The sequence below is a fragment of the Pantherophis guttatus genome, chromosome 1, assembly GCF_059756535.1.
Source record: "Pantherophis guttatus breed Tessera chromosome 1, ASM5975653v1, whole genome shotgun sequence".
In the NCBI taxonomy this organism is placed as follows: domain Eukaryota; kingdom Metazoa; phylum Chordata; class Lepidosauria; order Squamata; family Colubridae; genus Pantherophis; species Pantherophis guttatus.
Genome location: NC_142063.1, coordinates 122256485 through 122275130, shown reverse-complemented (window position 1 = coordinate 122275130; position 18646 = coordinate 122256485). Strand labels below are relative to the sequence as shown.

At 38.1% G+C, this 18646-nt stretch overlaps 1 protein-coding gene across 25 annotated transcripts in view; it reads right to left on the bottom strand.

Annotated features, from left to right (window-relative positions):
* The window catches only part of BIN1 (bridging integrator 1), a 114713-nt gene that overhangs the window by 30660 nt on the left and 65407 nt on the right, over nt 1-18646 (bottom strand). For 13 of the 25 annotated variants that reach the window (XM_087881712.1, XM_087881713.1, XM_060687887.2 and 10 more), the window contains exons 4-10: nt 17546-17640; nt 15385-15480; nt 13208-13315; nt 11868-11960; nt 5118-5203; nt 4772-4847; nt 2367-2449 (exon numbers count right to left, since the gene is read on the bottom strand). In XM_087881712.1, coding sequence (XP_087737838.1) covers nt 2367-2449; nt 4772-4847; nt 5118-5203; nt 11868-11960; nt 13208-13315; nt 15385-15480; nt 17546-17640 — 637 coding nt within the window. The remainder of the gene's footprint in view (nt 1-2366; nt 2450-4771; nt 4848-5117; nt 5204-11867; nt 11961-13207; nt 13316-15384; nt 15481-17545; nt 17641-18646) is intronic. The other 12 variants (XM_087881715.1, XM_087881721.1, XM_034422116.3 and 9 more) reach the window with 1 other exon arrangement.

Genomic DNA, 18646 nt, shown 5'->3' with positions numbered 1-18646 from the left:
AGATTCAGAGCAGCTGGGAGTCTGAGTTCCTAAACTGTTTCATCATTCACATCTTTGGATAAAAGTCAGAAACCAAAAAGTGAGGATTACTTTCCTCTTAACTGTGTGAGCTGAGGGTTGGGGAAAATATTCTGTCTCTCTGTGTGTGTGTGTGTGTGTAAAATATATGAAAAAAAATTGGCAGATGTTATGTTCTTTTCCTATCCCTGCCTCTACTTGGAATTAGCTTAAACATATAACGGTAGTGAATACCTTCACGAAGAATTTCACAGTATTGTTCAAAAAAACCTAATGAATTTAATAGCAAATTCATTAGTAAATACTAAATGCATCAATAATGACCATGCAACATGTTTGTATGTAGTGGTGGGGAAATCAAAGAACTTTCACCAACTTTGCTTGAATTTCCTAAAGCAGTTCAAAAACATCCCTACTTTTATAGCAAAACTAAAAAATGTTGTGATCCATCTTTTACAGTATTATTATTATTTGTGTGTTTCTATAGGTCTGTTTTTCAGTTCAGATAAACACACTCATGATCACAAATGAAGGCAAATATATGTGTCCCAGGATAATGTTGCAGGATCCAATCTGGGTCGGTCACTGGGACCAGAGGTTTTGTCTTCCAAGCTTTCAGACTCATGCTGGAGCCCATCTTCAGATTCTCTAGCAAAGTGTGTGTTGTTCTGGGTGTGATTATTTATATGGTGCCTGTTGCATGTGGCTTTTTAGATGCTGATTGGAGTGCCTGGCTTTTAAGTTGTGGGCTTTCATTTGCTTGTGCTGCCCAGCCCTCGCCTTCTAAATACTTGATAAGCTGGTGGTAAATCAGCACTCCTGTTGATTGACACATAGCCTGTTTCCCAGGCTTCAATCTTCAAACCTGGCTATTTTTGTGCCCGCTCATCCAACAATCTTAGTAGCTGCAAAATTAAGCTCATTGATTTGAGCAGTTAAATGAAGAGACCCAAACTCATTGGTAGCCTCACACTGCAATGAACAAGGACACACATTCAACTTTATAGCTACTAAGACTGTTGAACAAGCAAGCACAAAAACAGGGAAGTGATTGAAGTGATTGAAGCCTGGGAAACAGGCCCCTCATCAGTGAACAGGAGTGCTGATTTACCACCAGCCTATCAAGTACTTAGAAGGCCAGGGCTGGGCAGCACGGGCAATGACTTAAAAGCCAGTCATCAACACACCCTAAACAGCATCTAAAAAGCTGCATACAACAGGCACCATATAAATTCCACACACAGAACAGCACACACTCTGGTCCCAGTTACTGACCCAGATTGAATCCTGCAACATTCAAGATCATCTAAATGTAGCCACTGTGTATTACTGAATGCCAGAATTGCACTGTCTTGATTTACTAATATATTCAGCCTTATGGTCGACATTGTAGATACATTTATTGTTGTGTAAATCTAATCTCTTTTTATGGAATTGTGATAAAGGGTATCTGATATGGCGCTGTGATCCTTAAGAATATAAATCATAAGTAACAGAGTCAAGGAGCTCAAAGGGCCAGCCTTTAGCCCCAGAGCTGAGAATATGGTTTATTATTATTTATTATTATTTATATAGCACCATCAATGTGCATGGCATTTTACACAGTACAAGATAACAAGTCCCTGCCCCGAGGAGCTTACAATCTAAAAATTGACAGAGGAAAACAACAGAGGAAGGAAGAGAAATGGAGACAAGGATAAATGGGAAAAGAATATGTGATTAGTTCTATTAGACATACTTACGCTGATGTACACAAAGATATGGAAACCAGAATATTGTGCCAAGAACACTACGTTATAACAGAATCAATTCTGACAAATTATACTTTAGCCCAACTGAAATGTATTTTTCCCATCATTTTATCTCCATAAAACATCAGCTGCTAAATTTCTGAAGACCCATCTACAGATAAATATATCATAGCTGAAGCCTGAAAGGTTCACTCATAAGTAAACAGAAAATACAGGGGTTCCTACTCTTTTCCAACACTTCTTCCTTTTTCCTGCCATTCCAGTAGGTATATTTTCAAAAGATGTGTTTATGTAAAAGTATTATATACACACAAACACATATACCCCCATAGTCATTTTAATGTACATTTTGGTCTAGGTTTGTCCTGGTGCTGAAAGGGAAATGGCACATTTAACCATGAAAAGCACTGAGGAAATATTTGCTGGGATACCAGAATGGAAGGAGAAAGAAAAAATATAATGGTCAGAAGACACTAGCTAGAAAATAAGATAGACAGATGTGGTGCTGCTGCTCAGCTTTTAACAAGGAAAGAAGATTTTTTACATTCTATACTATACATTATATATAAAACTATACATTGGTTTATGCATACTAACCTTGGCTGAGCTTTAACAGGATAGGTGCTTGTTGCATGTTCTTTCTCTAGAGTCACAAGGACATCATTCAGGTTTTGGTTTAACTGAGACAATAAATAAACAAAAGTTCAAAATAGGAAAAGTAATTACTGGTCAGTGTAACAAAGAGCCTATTAGAAATATGTCGGTATACTCAGGATCCCAAAAGAGGAGTATTTTGCTAAGGGAAGGATACTGCTACTTATTTATATTACCTCACTGACAGCGCTAAGGATATCTTTTGAAACAGATGCATATGAGCAAAATCTGTGACATATGCACACACCATAATAATATGTTCAGTTCATGTTTCTTCATTTTCTCCTCTTCTGGCTCACATATTTGTACTGCTCCAGGCTCTTCCATTAATACAGACTCTTTTGTTTCTCACTGGGACTTAATGCCATCTTCCTTCTCTCTCTTCCCATCCCATTGTCTGCCTAGGTTGCTATGCAACTTAATCTGTCACTAAATAAGAAATCAGGCCAAACTAGTGGAAATGGCCTGTGGGAAGGAGTTCATCTATGCTTACAGCCCACACCAGCCACTGCAGCAGGTCCACGGGCAAATCTGACTCTAAAGAAATGCAAATTATCTTTTGGCATTACTTTTCCTGGAGGAAAAATGGAAGAAACAGGATTTTCCCAGAGAAACAGACTGGTCAGGGTTTTATCTCATAAACTGTTGCGCTGTTGGTAGAACGTATTTGATAAGTGTAATGTTAGTGTGACCTGGTTCTAGCGCTTTTACATTCAGATTGCTCCCATAAGCTATGGGAAAGCATACCCACACTGTCTGATCAATGTAAACAATGTGAAACTTCAGTTCAGCCTTGCTATTTGTGGTCCGCCTCTCTGTTTTTCTCACTTGTTGTAAAGACTTTAAATGCCTTAGCTGAACTGTGACAGGAATGTTTTCCTAGTTCAAAAATGTCTATTTCGGTGGATTACTTTTGGATGTCTGGCTACGACATTCATCCGATCGTATCAGTGGATCAAATATCCCTGTAAATTGGCAATTTCACTAAGCTTACCATAAATTGCCACCCATACTATTAAATCTTTGTGGCTCACAGTACATAATATTTATAGAGATATACAATAGCTTAGAAATACGAGCAAAATAGAAGCTACACAATTCCCCTCCTCAGAATGTCTAGTTTTTAGGACCCTTTTTGGAAGTCTCATTAACGCAAAAGCATGGAACCAGGCAATATCTACCTTGAAAGTTTATATATACAAATCTGAACTCCTTGTTGGAAGATTGGCAGAATCTTTCAACAACTTTATCACTTTCCTCTTAACATACTTTTTTGTCAATTTGTATCAAGTCATTTGACACCCCTTATATATTCTCCTTTCAATATTGACATGTTCCAACCTGCTTTTTCTATTGCCTGGTACAGGATTTTAAATTCTAAGCAAAGAGGATTAAGTTGCAGGTTTATGCAAACGGATGGATATAATTTCCTTCTTTTACATTTCCTCTTTTAAACTGTGGTCTTCCTGATTCCTTTTCAAGTTATTTGTACAAGAGAAGAGAAAGATCATTTATGCTACTCTGAAGGTGTAAATTCTTTATCCATGATATTAAAGTAAAATATGGCACAGTTGCTGGAGAAATTCAGGACATGTTTCACTGGCAAGCAATTTTTGAAAAGCAACTGAGCATTCATTAGTTAAATACTGTATATATTAGCAGTATATATACCATTAGCCATGGAGTTTAATCATTGATAATCTTTCACACATATAAGAGCAATGGCTCCAGCCTTTCAAATCTTAATATAAATTGATGGACAGAAGTCATCTGAACTTACAGAAAAATAGATCTATAGAAAAATGAGGAAGTAGGGCCTCATATAATGATCTTTTTTTTTCTTCTCATATTTTTCACTAATAGAACTTAAGGAACCATACATAATATATCAAGGCAGTTTTAGGCACTATCCAAACTTGGAACTGTTTATATTCTACAACAGGGGTGTCAAACATGTGGGCCATGGGCTGGATCCAGCCCACAATAGCCCAGAGTTGTCCCGCGGAGCCGACCAGGAGATGGCGAGGGACCGGCCTGTGCTGCCCTGGCCACCCAGTTGACTATGATGACTAGGCCACACCCACCCTGGGTAGGTGGCAAACAAACTCCTGATACCACTCATGACGGGATTGAGTTTGGCACCCCTGTTCTACAAGATTGCTACTGATGCCTTCAAAATATGCCCCAGTCTGTTTTCAGAAGAGGTACCTCAATAGTTAAAAAGACTCTAAGAACTGTGTCAGCATCCTTGAGCATCATCAGCTAATACAATTGTCTTCTAATAAAAAAAGATAGGATGGAGAACTATGTGTGATACCAATAGGAAGAAGAATGCCTTGCAACTTTACCTTGCCCATTTCCTTATGAAAATTCTCTTCTAAGCCAGCAATACTCTGGAATGTGTTGACATAGAAACCAACACGACTAGAAAATAAAACAGTACAAGTCAATAGAGATATAGGCAGATGTTTGTCCTTCAACTTTACCCCATTTGCTAATCAGCTTTCATATCCTCGACTCCTCTCGCAGGATGGAATATGTGATTTAGCAAAAGAAACAGCATGGACAGAACACTTTGGATGAGCTTCATTGGAGCAAAAACCAATCAAAATCTTGTAAATTTCTCCACTGAGACCCTCAGCTTCTTTCCAGAAATATATAGGTAGAATAAAGAGCATTTTTTTCGGTGCTCACCTATTCCATAGTGAAGGCAGTTCTTCCTGAAGATCAATGTTCATCTCTTCAAATACTTTTTGGGCTTTTACTAATTCTTCTTCAGCCTGTGGGGTATCAAGAAACCCATATGCAACCATTCAGAAGAGAGTTTACATATTGGTCACTATGTAGCATAGTGGAAAACATTTACTAGAATATGGGCTAGCAAACTAAGCAGGTTGTTAATGCAGACAAATGGAGGTGGTAACAATATCCCAATCTTTCCCAGGAGCCCAGTATTCTTACCTTTCAAGGTTTGACAAAGCTTATCAAGATCCCACAAGTCTCTCTCTTTCCCATTGAGGACTGAGGGAGAAGATTCTGACAACTAAGCTTTGGTCACTATAAAGAAAAACTGATGTCTACTTTATACAAAGATAAACTAATCTTGGCCTCATTAGAATACCAGTTAAAGTCCACTTGCACCTCCAACTGATAGAAATGTTCTACATTGCCCTCTACTTGCCGTCTGTCCCCATCAAAGGTGAGAAATCCAGTATGTGGCTGCAGGAATGGAAATGGTTTATGTGGCTAATATGGAGAGTTACAAAAGCTGTATCTACAAAAGGTAGCTACCACTTACTCTAGTCTAGTTCATTCTCAGAACACATTGTCAAGAATGTTGGAAATGGTGGTCTGCATACCATTAAGGATTATTACATATACACAGACTTCTGGAATTCTATGGAAATGCAATTATGCAGCATTCAGTTCAGAGTAAAACTAATAAAAATGTTTGATACTCCCCAGATGATTAGCACTAGCACGAAGTTTTAAAGAGCCCAACAAAGTGCAAGCAGTGGAGAGATATGTATCTATAGATTGGTGAAATAGAATATTTAACCAGTAAATACAAGTTTCATTTTATATCATACATGGTCTAGCATAATATAGATAAATAGTGAAGCTGGATTCTTACCAATTCAGTAGCAAGAAGAAAAAGGAAATTGCTTATATGCCAGTCAATGGCAGGAATGCTAAAAGTATATATAGGCCTCTGTCCTTGAAAAAAAAAACTCTAAGAAGACTTCAATCATTCTTATAAAGTGCTAATATGAGCAACACAAGTCAGATTCTTTGGTTAAAGGAGAAATATATTTTCTTAGTGAAAATATATGCTAAGATATATTCTATAAAATTAGCTTGGTGCCTGATTGGGGGTTTTCTAAGAATGGGGGCAGGGTGTCACATGATTTGATATTGATGAATGCCTGAATTAAGCAACGAACAGAAATAGCAATGTTAGAGGTTTGCAGTATACAAACTGTATAGAACATTATTACTTGGAATCTTAATATTGAGCTAGTCTACTTTTCCATTTTCAGCAGACAGAATTATTCATGCTCTAGGAACTAAAAGGTTGATATCTACATTGAAATATTCCAATATTGTGAGACAGAAAAACCCAAGGCAACGTTCACTCTATAATGAAACAATAAGAGGCTCTAAAACTCAATTGCAATACTATGGTTCCCCATGGGAGTCACCTTGGCAGCACTCAATAAAGTAGTTATTACGACAATTATTTGTCTCTTTCTCTTAAGGCAAATTAGTGAAAATAATATAAAATATAAAAATATTGAGATATGCTTTGCTATACAAAGCAATATAAGACCAAACTGAACAGGCAAAAAAGGAATGAAAAATAAATCTCACCAAGAATATCATGCACAAATTCTAACTTGTTATATAAACCTCGCGGCAACTCTCTACAATTCTGTTTTTACAACAGCTGAGAAATTTTATGCGAAATGGCAGAAATGGAGTTTGACCAATTAACAGGAAACCGTTCAAGATATTTCTGAAAAATTGGTTATGCTTTTATATCATTGCTTCTATATAATAGCAGCAATAGCATTTAGACTTATATACTGCTTCACAGTACTTTACAGCCCTCTCTAAGCGGTTTACAGAATCAGCATATTGCCCCCAACAATCTGGGTCCTCGTTTTATTGACCTCGAAAGGATTGAAGGTTGAGTCAACCTTGAGCCTGGTGAGATTTGAACTGCCAAATTGCAGGCAGCTGGCAGTCAGCAGAATTAGCCTGCAGTACTGCATTCTAACCACTGCGCCATTGTGTCATCTTTATGGATATTTGTACTTATAAAGTGTTATTGTTGCTCTGATATGTATTGCTTAAAACTGTTTGGACTGAAGTGATATATAAATCTTACAATAAATAAATATGCAAGCAAGCAAGCATTCTAATTCCAGGAACAAGCATATTCATTGGATCCAGGGATGAAATCCAGCAGGTTCTGACAGGTTCTGGAGAACCAGTAGTGGAAATTTTGAGTAGTTCAGAGAACAGGCAAATACCACCTCTGGCTGGCCCCACAGTGGGATGGGAATGGAGATTTTGCAAAATCCTTCCCCCAAGAGTGGGGAGGGAATGAGGATTTTGCAGTATCCTTCCCCTGGAGTGAGGTGGGAATGGAGATTTTGCAGTATCCTTCCCTGGAGTGGGGTAGGAATGGAGATTTTGCAGTATCCTTCCTCTGCCACGCCCACCAAGCCATGCCGACCAAACCACGCCCACAGAACCGGTAGTAAAAAAAATTGGATTTCACCACTGATTGGATCACAATAGTTCTTTCAATTTGCCTTTTTTTAATTTATCAAATATAATTCTGAAATTAATCAATACTTTGCGGGTGAAGTTTCTATAAAACAAGCAATCTTAATGATCTGCTTTTTCCAGACTTTTTATATCCAAGCAATTTTTTAATCTTTTAAGATACTAATCCTATTAGTCAGTGTTTTAGCATTATATCACCTCTGCACCATTTGCTAACATATAAACTACTTGTCTACGTCATCTGGATTCATTCAAATTTCAGGTGCCAACCTCTGCAGATTTATATTTTTTAATTTGATTTTTTTGGGGGGAAAATATTAGATTTCAATGTGACTTATTTTCATCCCACTGAAGAATTCTAAAACTCAGCAAGATGAAACAGCTGCCCATCTGAGTCATGAACATAAAGAAAAAGAGTTTCTTTATACATAGTTGAATCTGGGCCAATTTTACAAAGAAAGCATCTGTATACTTTTAGTTAGCATTTCAATGGGGTTGTAGGAAGGCAGGAATTTGCTGTCTGAAGCAATTTAACTCATCAACCTTCCGGAATATATTCCAAAAGAGAACACAACTAGAGTGATCATTTATTTCTACCCTCTTGGGACACCTCCCCTCATCTTTCTGATAGAAAAATGTAAATCTACCTCCATGTTATTTATTGCCTATCTTTGATAGAGATTATGACAAGAAACAAGGAATTAAAAGTTAGCTCACTTACCAAAGGATACTTATTCTAGAATGTACAAAAATCATTATGTTTGTTTTCAATGTTTTGAACCTGAAATTTGGAAGTTTTGATGAACCATTCCAGGTGGACTTTAGGAGTAGTTAAGGGGGAGTAGAAGGAAAATGGTGTGGAGATTGGAGGATAGGAAGCCACTTAGCTATGTTATATTTGAAGCTTATTGGTTTCAAGCACAGCACAATCAAGTGGTCCATCTAATCCTTCTACCATGTTCTTTTTTCTACCTTCCTTTAGTCACCACCAATAACAACAACTTTCTTGGTTGCTGTAAATCTAACCAATTCACCCACTGTTCCCCAATATTCCCAGTGACATATTTTTCCTACCTCCCCTTAGCTACCACTGATGATGTTTGGGTTTTGGCCTACAGTTTCCCCAAAGAAATGCTGGAACACACATCTGGACTAAAGACCTGTTTCAATCCAGATACAGACCACCCAAAATTCTCATCAGTCGAAATTAATATAACCAGTGGTCGGTCAGGACTGATAGTAATCCAAACCATCTGGAATTTGAGAAGCTGGGTTTAAAGTATCCAGCAGTTAATTAAACTAATTCACTGATCAGCTCAGAGAAGTCACAAAAAAGAAAATTGGTTTCTTTAGTTAAAAACAATAAGCTATCGTCCTCCAGTATTTGCTGTCTCTCTTTTTTTTTTTTTTTAGATCTTTGCTTCATTTAATGGACACACTTGCAAAGTGTGTCCTTTGTTAAATCACAATATACTACCCTGGTCTTTATTTCTGTTTCTCATGGAAAACAGACATCTGATAACTCTTATTCATTTATTACCACTTTGTTTCCCATAAGGCTTTTGGATGTTCAAAGTTCTTGGCAGGATTTTATTTACTGGCACTTTATTCTTCAAATGATTTTAGAGGAAAGGCTACATTGTCCAGAGACATTTCTAATCATAAAGCAGAACAAGACTTAAAAATTACAGACTTAAAGCTTGTTATACATTCATTTAGAAAACATCTGGACTTTATAAAAAGTTAAGCTATAAAATAATATGTACAAACAGAAGCTGAAAACAAAAAGGAAATTGATACAGGGAACTTTAAAACAACAGAATAACAGAGTTGGAAGGGACCTTGGGAGGTCTTCTAGTCCAACCTCCTATACCATTTCAGACTGGTAACCCTATACCAGAGGTGTCAAACTTGCTGCCTTACGTTGCCGTCACGTGACTTTTGCAACATTTTTCCCACTTGCAGAGCTGCGTGAGCGTGGCCTGCACGTGACGCATCTGGCCCACGGGCCACCAGTTTGACACCTCTACCCTATACCATTTCAGACAAATTGTTGTCCAATCTCTTCTTTAAAATTTCCAGTGTTGGAGCATTCACAACTTTTGGAGGCAAATCATTCCACTGATTAATTATTCTAACTGTCGGGAAATTTCTCCTTACTTCTAGATTGCTTCTCTCCTTGATTAGTTTCCATCCATTGATTCTTGTTCTGCCTTCAGGTGCTTTGTAGAATAGATTGACTCCCTCTTTGTGGCAACCCCTGAGATATTGGAACACTGCTATCATATCATCCCTAGTCCTTCCAGCAACCATTCTTTATACATTTTAGCTTCCAGTCCCCTAATCATCTTTCTTGCTCTTCTCTGTACTCTTTCTAGAATCTGAAAATCTTTTTTACATCAGGGCGACCAAAACTGATGCAGTATTCCAAGTGCGGTCTTATCAAGATATTATAAAGTGATATTAACAGTTCACATGATCTTGATTCTATCCCTCTGTTAATACAGCCTAGAACTGTGTTGGCTTTTTTGGCAGCTGCAGCTGCAGCTCCTCTTCTCCTTGCTTATTACATAGAGAGTGGTAAAGGGAAAAAAACGTGAGAATAGAACAACAATATCCATTTCCCAGAAACAGATCCTGGGATTTAATGGCTGAGTGTTAATGAAAGAGAAGAGTAACTGTCGATCAAGAACTATGGTCTACCAGTCTGAAATTTGGGTGAGAGTGAAGGACTTTAAGCATTGGTGAGTTGATGGAAATAATAAGCCTGGCTACAAAACCTTTTATAAGGACTGAATATCAGAAAAAGAATCTATAACAGGGGTGTCAAACTCGATTTCATTGAGGGCCGCATCAGGGTTGTGTTTGACCTTGGAGGGCCAGGGGTAGCATGGCTGGGGGTAGGCGTGACCATGGTGGGCATGGCCAGTTTGACGTCACTCATGTCGGGGGCACCTATGGTGGCCCAGTGCTAAGGCAGGACTTCCCTGAGACCCTCACTCACTCTCATTATAGTTTCCTTCCTTCCTTCTTTCTTTCCTTCTTTCCTTCCTTCCTTTCTTCCTTCCTTTTCTTTTTCCTTTCCTCTTCATTCTCATTTCTTCTTCCTTCCCCTCTTTTCTTATTTTTTCCTTCTTTGCTCTCTTCCCATCTTTCCTTTTTTTTTCTTTGTCTTTCCTCTTTCTCTTTCTCTTTTCCTGTCCCTTCTTGCATTTTCAAATGCAAAAGGGGAAACATTTCTCCTTTTGTTTTGTTTTCAGTTTGTTTTGCTAGCCCTCTGCCAGCGAAAATGGAGAGGGCCCCATTTTCGGCCGCAACAGTCTCCTGCAGTCCTCTGCCAGTGAAAATGGAGCTCTGGAGCCCCACACACGCCCCCATCCTCCGAGCTCCATTTTTGCTGGCAGAGGCACCGCGGGCTGGTCCTTTGTTGCTTCCAGGCCATCCTACAGACCAGATCTAAACACCCCATGGGCCGGAATTGGCCCGCTAGCCTTGAGTTTGACACCCCGGATCTATAATAACAAGAAAAGGCTATTGTATAATATGTAGATATATACTTGCATCTCCTCCTTGTCATCCATAGAGCTCAGAATCCAGAAACATTGGATTATGATTGAGCAATTAGAAACTCCTAGGTGAACACTACTTCCAATTAAGCAATACCAGTTGCCACACAATAGAGACACACAAATTAAACAGTGACTACTGGAGCCACTTCCCCACCTTCTATCCTATCGTCTCACTGGACACCCCTACATTTAATTGCTGATGAGGATATGGTACCATGTATTAATCTAGGGCACGGGTGTCAAACTCGCATCACGTTGCCGTCACATGATGTTTCACGACGTTTTTCCCATTCGCAGAGCTGGGGGTGGGCGTGGCCTGTGCATGACCCATCTGGCCCGCAGGCAGCCAGTTTGACACTCCTGATCTAGGGGAATACAAAATCAGAGAAACTACATTGCCTTTTCAAACATATTTTTTTGGCCTCAAGAAGTCTGAATTTTAAGTCAATATTCCTCCCAGAGAAAAGAAACCTTCCAGGAGAGGTTAGAGTGAACGCTGCCTGAGGAATAAGCACAGAAGAGAGCTTCAGCCAGAAATAGCACATGCAGGGTTAGACAGCAAGGCAGGCTGGACTATCACCTGATTCCGCAGCAGGTTAGTCTGAGCTACGAGATGCGCTTGTAGCTTCCCTTGGCACCACTGAGGCGCGGCTTTCTCAAGCAACGAGACAGGCTGGGCAAGAGCATATCCAGGACAAAGACAAGAAGAAAACAGACACCTTTTGAGAATTACTTTTTAAAAATAAAAATAAATAAAAATCAAATAATAAAGGTCAGGATGAAGCAACCATCCCAACAACAACAACAAAAATAAAAAAAACAGAAGAAGTCAGTATTAAGTGATAAGTCAAGGATGTATCCTATATAACATGCCAAATATAGCAGTAATTAATGCTCCACACAATGATCAATGAACTCCAGAGCGAGCACAGCTTATACACACTCCAGCTGCAGAGAGCAACAGAGAAGAAATTGTTAGTCATTTAGAAAGCAATACAGTCCAACCTTAGTCTCTCTCCATAGGTCATTAGCAACTTCAAAAGGAGCCAAGATTAAAAGACAACTTCATTATAACAGCCATGCAGATTATTTATATTTTGTAGCATTTGATTTAAACATCGGAAGGTGACAACTGTCTAAGTCTAAGGTGGGAATAATTTGCATTAAACAACTTATTTAAAACATCCATAAGATCTTAGAGCAGGTCATTTAAAATGAACTGAGGACTATGCAGAATTGAAGAATATTCCCCCCCACATTAGTGATATGATTGGATTTTTCAGAGCACAAGGAACAATAGTCACAGAGAGAAGCTTGATTGAGAAAATGTTTAATCTGAATTTCACAAAATCACTCCTGCTGATATCCTTAACTTGTGTCATCAGCAGTCTCTGCAATGGCCATAGATAGAAACACAGTGCATTTACCTCCATTCAAAAAGGCAGATGCCTCTCACCAGAAAAAGCCTGGACAATTTGTCCTAGCAAAATCATTTTGCCCCATGACATAAGCAGTCAAATTAGAAAAGTCTAGATTAGCCAAAAATCCCTAAATGTTTCATTAATGCAGGAGTAAAGGAATACCAATAGAAAGAACACTTTCTACACATTGAGTTTTTCATCCCCTAGCTATAAGACTTCTTGTTTCTTCATTTAGTTTTTATTTTCCTTTTAGCATTGACACACTCTACTGATTTTCCATTTCAGCTGTATGTAATAGTTTTTACGTTGTTTTTATTCATAAGATAAAATCAAGTTTGTCAGAAATTCTGAAGTTTGGATACTTTGATCGGGTTTTTTTACTTCTAACAACAAAAAGTGGGTTGTTATGTAGATACATAAAAACGTACAGTGGTACAAATACCTAAATAACTTAATTTAGAACAAACAGACATTCCACCTCTTACAAGGGCTTTTTTACCTTGGCAATTTTAGCCTCATCTTTCTTCTTTGCAGTTTGAAGAGATTCATAATGATGCCTGGCACTGTCATAGTCTACAAGTTTCCTTCCCCGTTTAGCAATGCGAGACTGAAAGGAGATGTGAGAAGAACACCAGAGCCATGAAGTAACAATTTTCACAGACCAATGTGTATGCATTCTGCCAATTATGCAATCAACAAGCAAACTGTCTTGTAATCAACTTCCCTAAATCTAAGATCAATGTAAATTATTTCAACTTTTCTCCCAATGTATATGCTGAAATTTCTGATGCACAGACCTACCTACACACACACACACACACACACACTAATTGACAAATGCGCCAATGGTAACGAAAGGAGAGAGTTGGAGTTTTTCTTTCTACCAGTTAGCTGGATGGAGTATTAGCTGGCTGAGTGGAAGGTTGGAGCACAACATTATTGTATTTTTATCTTCAAAGTAATCTTCTGAGAGAGGCTGAAGTGAGATATGGTGACTTTATACTGTACAACTTCACTTTACAGCTTTCCCATTTCCCCCTTAGCAAAACACTAACCCTACTCCCTCAATATTTTTACTCAAGTATGTCTCTCTTCTAAAGTATTTCAGCTTGAAACATAGATGTCTGTGTGCTTTTCAAAATTCCTTTCTATGTCATTCTATGTCATTTCTTTAAAAAAAACTGAAAGAAATGGAATCACTTAAATTATTATGATGCACACATAACATATTCTATGTATGCATCTTCAGTTCTTTTGCTACAGAATGACCTTTTTGCACACTCTGAATATTGTGTATTCTTCCTAGAGTGACAGTAGTAAAATAGCACTTAAAGAACACCTTGTTGTTGCTGATGCATTTTTGCTTTGGGAGCTTTGAGAAACGAAACAGGAAAGAAAGACTAATATAGATGCCATGTTAATTTTTCATTAGCTTAAGGTCACGAGACAATAAAAAAAATAGATCCAGTTTTCCACAGCTTCAGTTTTCAGAAATAATGACTAAAAAAATGAAAACAAGGAAATATAGAAAATAAAATATTTGTGCATGTTAAGAGTATGCAGCCCAACAGAACTTATGATCCATTCAGAACAAAGAAGGGTTTTTTCATCATATTGAACAATGGTTTCTGATGTGGCATACATTGTATGGTTTTATTAAGTTTTATATTTCAAATCAAATAAATCACCCTACTTCAATTACTCTATCTCACCTAGAACAAAAACATTGTTATTGATACAATATTGGTATTGTATTGATACTACAACATATAAGTTTCACCATTCAGATGACTATTGAATGATTAATTGATTATGTCACTGATGACTCTTAGCAATCACATAGAGATAATATAGGACTTCAATAATCCTGGTGGTATTTTTTTACATATTTCTACTTCAGCTCTATTGAGAGTTTAACTACTGTCAGCTTTCTATTTTATCATTTGAATGTATTTATCATGAATGTATTTTTCTTCACTTTATAAATTTTTGGGTGGTAGTCAAATGCGGAATATAAATTATATTATCATTATAAGTCAATCTATAAGTCACATTTAAGAGAATATGAAGGACTTTGTGAAATTCTATATATCAGATATGTTTATTACAAAGAGGCTGAAGAACAGGATGGGTGCCTGTGAGCCTAATGCACCAATCCATATTTACATTTTTCCCAAAACAAATATCTTCTACCTTGCCGAGAGTATAGAATTCCTTATATTACTGCTTTTGGAAGTGCGGGTCTAGAGACCACCGCTGGTCAATGGAAATCCTCCCAGTGGACTATGCAGCCTCCCTACATTCAACAGCCAGAGCCTATTTCCAACAATCAGCTGATACCCTATCAATGGACAAGGGTGCCAGAGCTAAATCAGTGAGTACTGTGTATGGCCGGAGGCTTCCAACAGTTAGCTGGCCAGAGTCTGCTCAGTGCCGCAGCCACCAACGCAAATACTATTATAAATACGTAATTCTGGATTGTACATTTTGGTATGAATATTAGTTTTAAAAGGCCTTTTAAAATGGAATAAGAAGGCATACACAAATGCAACAATATTTTACTTAAAAATCCTCTCCCATGCTCACAAAGATGAGCATGTAAGAAGGGGGTATCTAATGTGGCATTCACCTTCCAAAAGGAATGTAAGGTAGACCACAATTTTATGAGACCCATACCTTTATGTCTGGGAACTGGCCAAGATAGGTGTCCATAGTCAGCAGTGCCTGATCTACCAGTTTCTGATGGAAGTCTGTCCAAAGCAGCTCATTGTTCTGGAACAGAATAGGAGTAATATGGGAAGAGTTGGGTTATCTGTGCATTATGCAGGTCAAGTTCAACTATGTGATCAAAAGTACAATAACAGTGAAATACATTTCATCCCTAGTACTGGTTAAGTGAATTCATAAGGCAAATTATTATTTAAAGCTTCCTTTTTTTTTTTAATTTGATTTATATGCCGCCCTTCTCCGAAGACTCAGGGCGGCTTACAATGTGCTCAGCAATTTTTAATATGCATATGTGTAACACCATTAGAATCTATTCCTAAAACTGTCGTGTTTTTGTTTTCTAGACAATTGTAATAGCTACAATTATTTAAAAGAGTTGGACAAAGATACTGGTTTTGTGCATCTTCTACACCAGCGGCCCCCAATTTTTTTGGAACCAGGGACTGGAATCGTGGAAGATAATTTTTCCATGGACCAGGGCAGGGGGAATGGTTTCCATTTCATTCACTTGCCTGCTGCTCATTACCAGCTCTGTGGCTCAGTTCCTAGCAGGCCACGGACCAGTACTGGGGGTTGGAGACCCTTGTTTTATACAACAAGGAAAGCTCTAACTGTTGAATTTCAACCCGCCATGAACAAAATATTTACTTGGAATATTTGCTATATGACAAATATTCCTGTGCCTTTTTTTCCTATCTCTACAGTAGTTTGGATCTGTTGTGGCCCATCAGCTGCCAGCAGAGCTAGCAGCAGAGTCATAGGAGGAGGAGGTTGAGGGGGAACCTGAGCTGGCTTCGGAGCCTCTGGAAAGCTCTGATGAGGAAGCAGGATCAGAGGCAGATGCAGAGCCGGGGCCTTCCATTCTCCCCCAGGTGGAGAGGCAGCTGTCTTTGGGGCCTAAGCTGAGTGAGGGGAACAGATGGGGCCCATCCCAGATGCGTGCATGTGTAGGGTGGAAAGGAGAGGAAAGAAATAGAAAGCAATAAGCCGGCTCTAAGGGAAAAGAAGACATAGATGCTAGCCAGCCCCTCCCTGGCTGGGAAATAAATAGTAGGAGTTTGGGAGTGGCTGGTTGTCGCAGACAACCGTTCGTTTTCCAGTGTACATCAATCACGTCGGATTCCTTTGCCAGAACCAGTCTCTTTGTCAAGACTAACACTCTGTATTTGAGTTCCCAAAGGAATCTCCCTGCTGGAAAATAATAGGGAATGCATTTGCCTCAGCCGATGCGAACAGAGATTGTTCTTGCCCTGTCTTTAGAAGGGGAAAAGACTTTCATTTTGGTTTTGTTTATCCAATGTGAACAAAGACTGTTCCTGCCCTGACTTAAATTAAGGGTTTGTGTTACTCGTGAGTAAGCGGTTTCTCATTGCTTGTGAAAGCTGAGTCAGAACAGCATTTTATGAGATATAAATTCACTCTTGCTTTTTTCTAAGCAGCTACAATATCAGCAAGTGCCTAGTGTCCACGTTAAATTGGAAAACATTATTTGCAGATACTTGGGATCAGTACGGTTCCCCCCATCTGGTTTCATACTGTCCGCCTGTGAATGTAAGAGATATGCTATTTGCTTCTTGTTCATGTGTGAAATTTTTGGTATCGGGAAAAGGATATCGTTGTATCATAGAACACACTGGCACAATTTGTGCATGATGTAAAACAATAGATAAGCATAGTGAGACATAGCCAGCTCAGGATTTTTGGTTGAATACTCCCTCATTCCTCCTTTGCTACAACAGGGACAAGGAGGAGATTGGAAACACCATCTTCTAACCCCAAAGTTTACTCGACACAACAAAGACTAGCTGTAATTAATTCAAACCACGGTTCATTAAAACAAAGCAGGATTAAATCATGGCCTATGACCATGGCATCTTTCAATAAATTAACACTTGGTAAACCAATTGATAAGTCATCAAGAGGAAGTGATGGCTTCTCTTCCTTTCCTTGTGGCAGAATATGCAAATCTAAGATATAAGCACATCCATTTGTGTAACACTGCACTGTGGTTCAGCAATATTACATATCACCCAAATCCATTCAATATGTGCCGTCTCCACAAATTTGAGATCGCATGCTCATGCTCATGCGTGAGAAATCCAAACCTCACCTCTGCTATTTTGTTAGTGTCATCCCTTCCTGGCCACTCGGGTTCATATACTTCTTGCAAACACTCTGTAAGTCTCTTGGAGGCTTCATGCATTGCTTTGAAATAGAAAAGAATGACATAATAGTACCCAAATAATTATCCACCCCGTCCCCTAAGAAAAACCCAAGCAAACGCCTTGCTCACATATAAAAGGACTTGATAATATTCATCATATTTGTTTTCCAACAAGAAAAAAAAATAGATGAATAAAAAAAAAACTTGGTCACACACATCAATTCCCTTTTTTCTTTAATTTATTTCTTTAATAAATGAATGAAATCAAGTTCCTTTTTTAAATTGATAATTTCTCATTTCTGACCCTAGTATAATTTAAGAAAGAGTTTCAAATATTTGGCTGAGATGATAGATAGATAGATAGATAGATAGATAGATAGATAGATAGATAGATAGATAGATAGACAGACAGACAGACAGACAGACAGACAGAGATAAATGATAGATGATAGATAGATAGATAGATAGATAGATAGATAGATAGATAGATAGATAGATAGATAGATAGATAGATAAAGAGTTATTTGTTCTTCAACATTATACTGAAAGATTAAAATAGGAATTAGTCTGAGCTAAGTTTTGTGGAGCTTTTTTAAGGTAATAAGAAGAAAATTAAAAGGAGGGGACAGGATCCCATCAGAAAGAGGAGATTTGCATTATGATTGCTTATCTCTCCTGCTTCTTGGAAACTGAAAAGTATAACCTATGTCGTTTAATTGTTATTAAGCAAATGAATAACTCCAAGCTTTCAAGCCTTTTTGGGACCTAATAGTATGCCAAGAGCCATGAGAGCATCTCCCCCACCCTTTATTATCCTCTTAATATCCTAACTTATGAGACAATACATAGCTTGAAGCATTTATAAAATATGAGTAGAATCTATCTGTAGCACATCCTTAGGAAATGTTTCTAGATTATACTACAAATAAACAACATTTGCCCTGCTCCAAATTTTTCTTGACCTCCACTATACTCCAACCATTACTTAGTTCCATAATTATAACTTTTTAAAGTAATGCAGATAGTACTACCCAGCAGTAATAAACA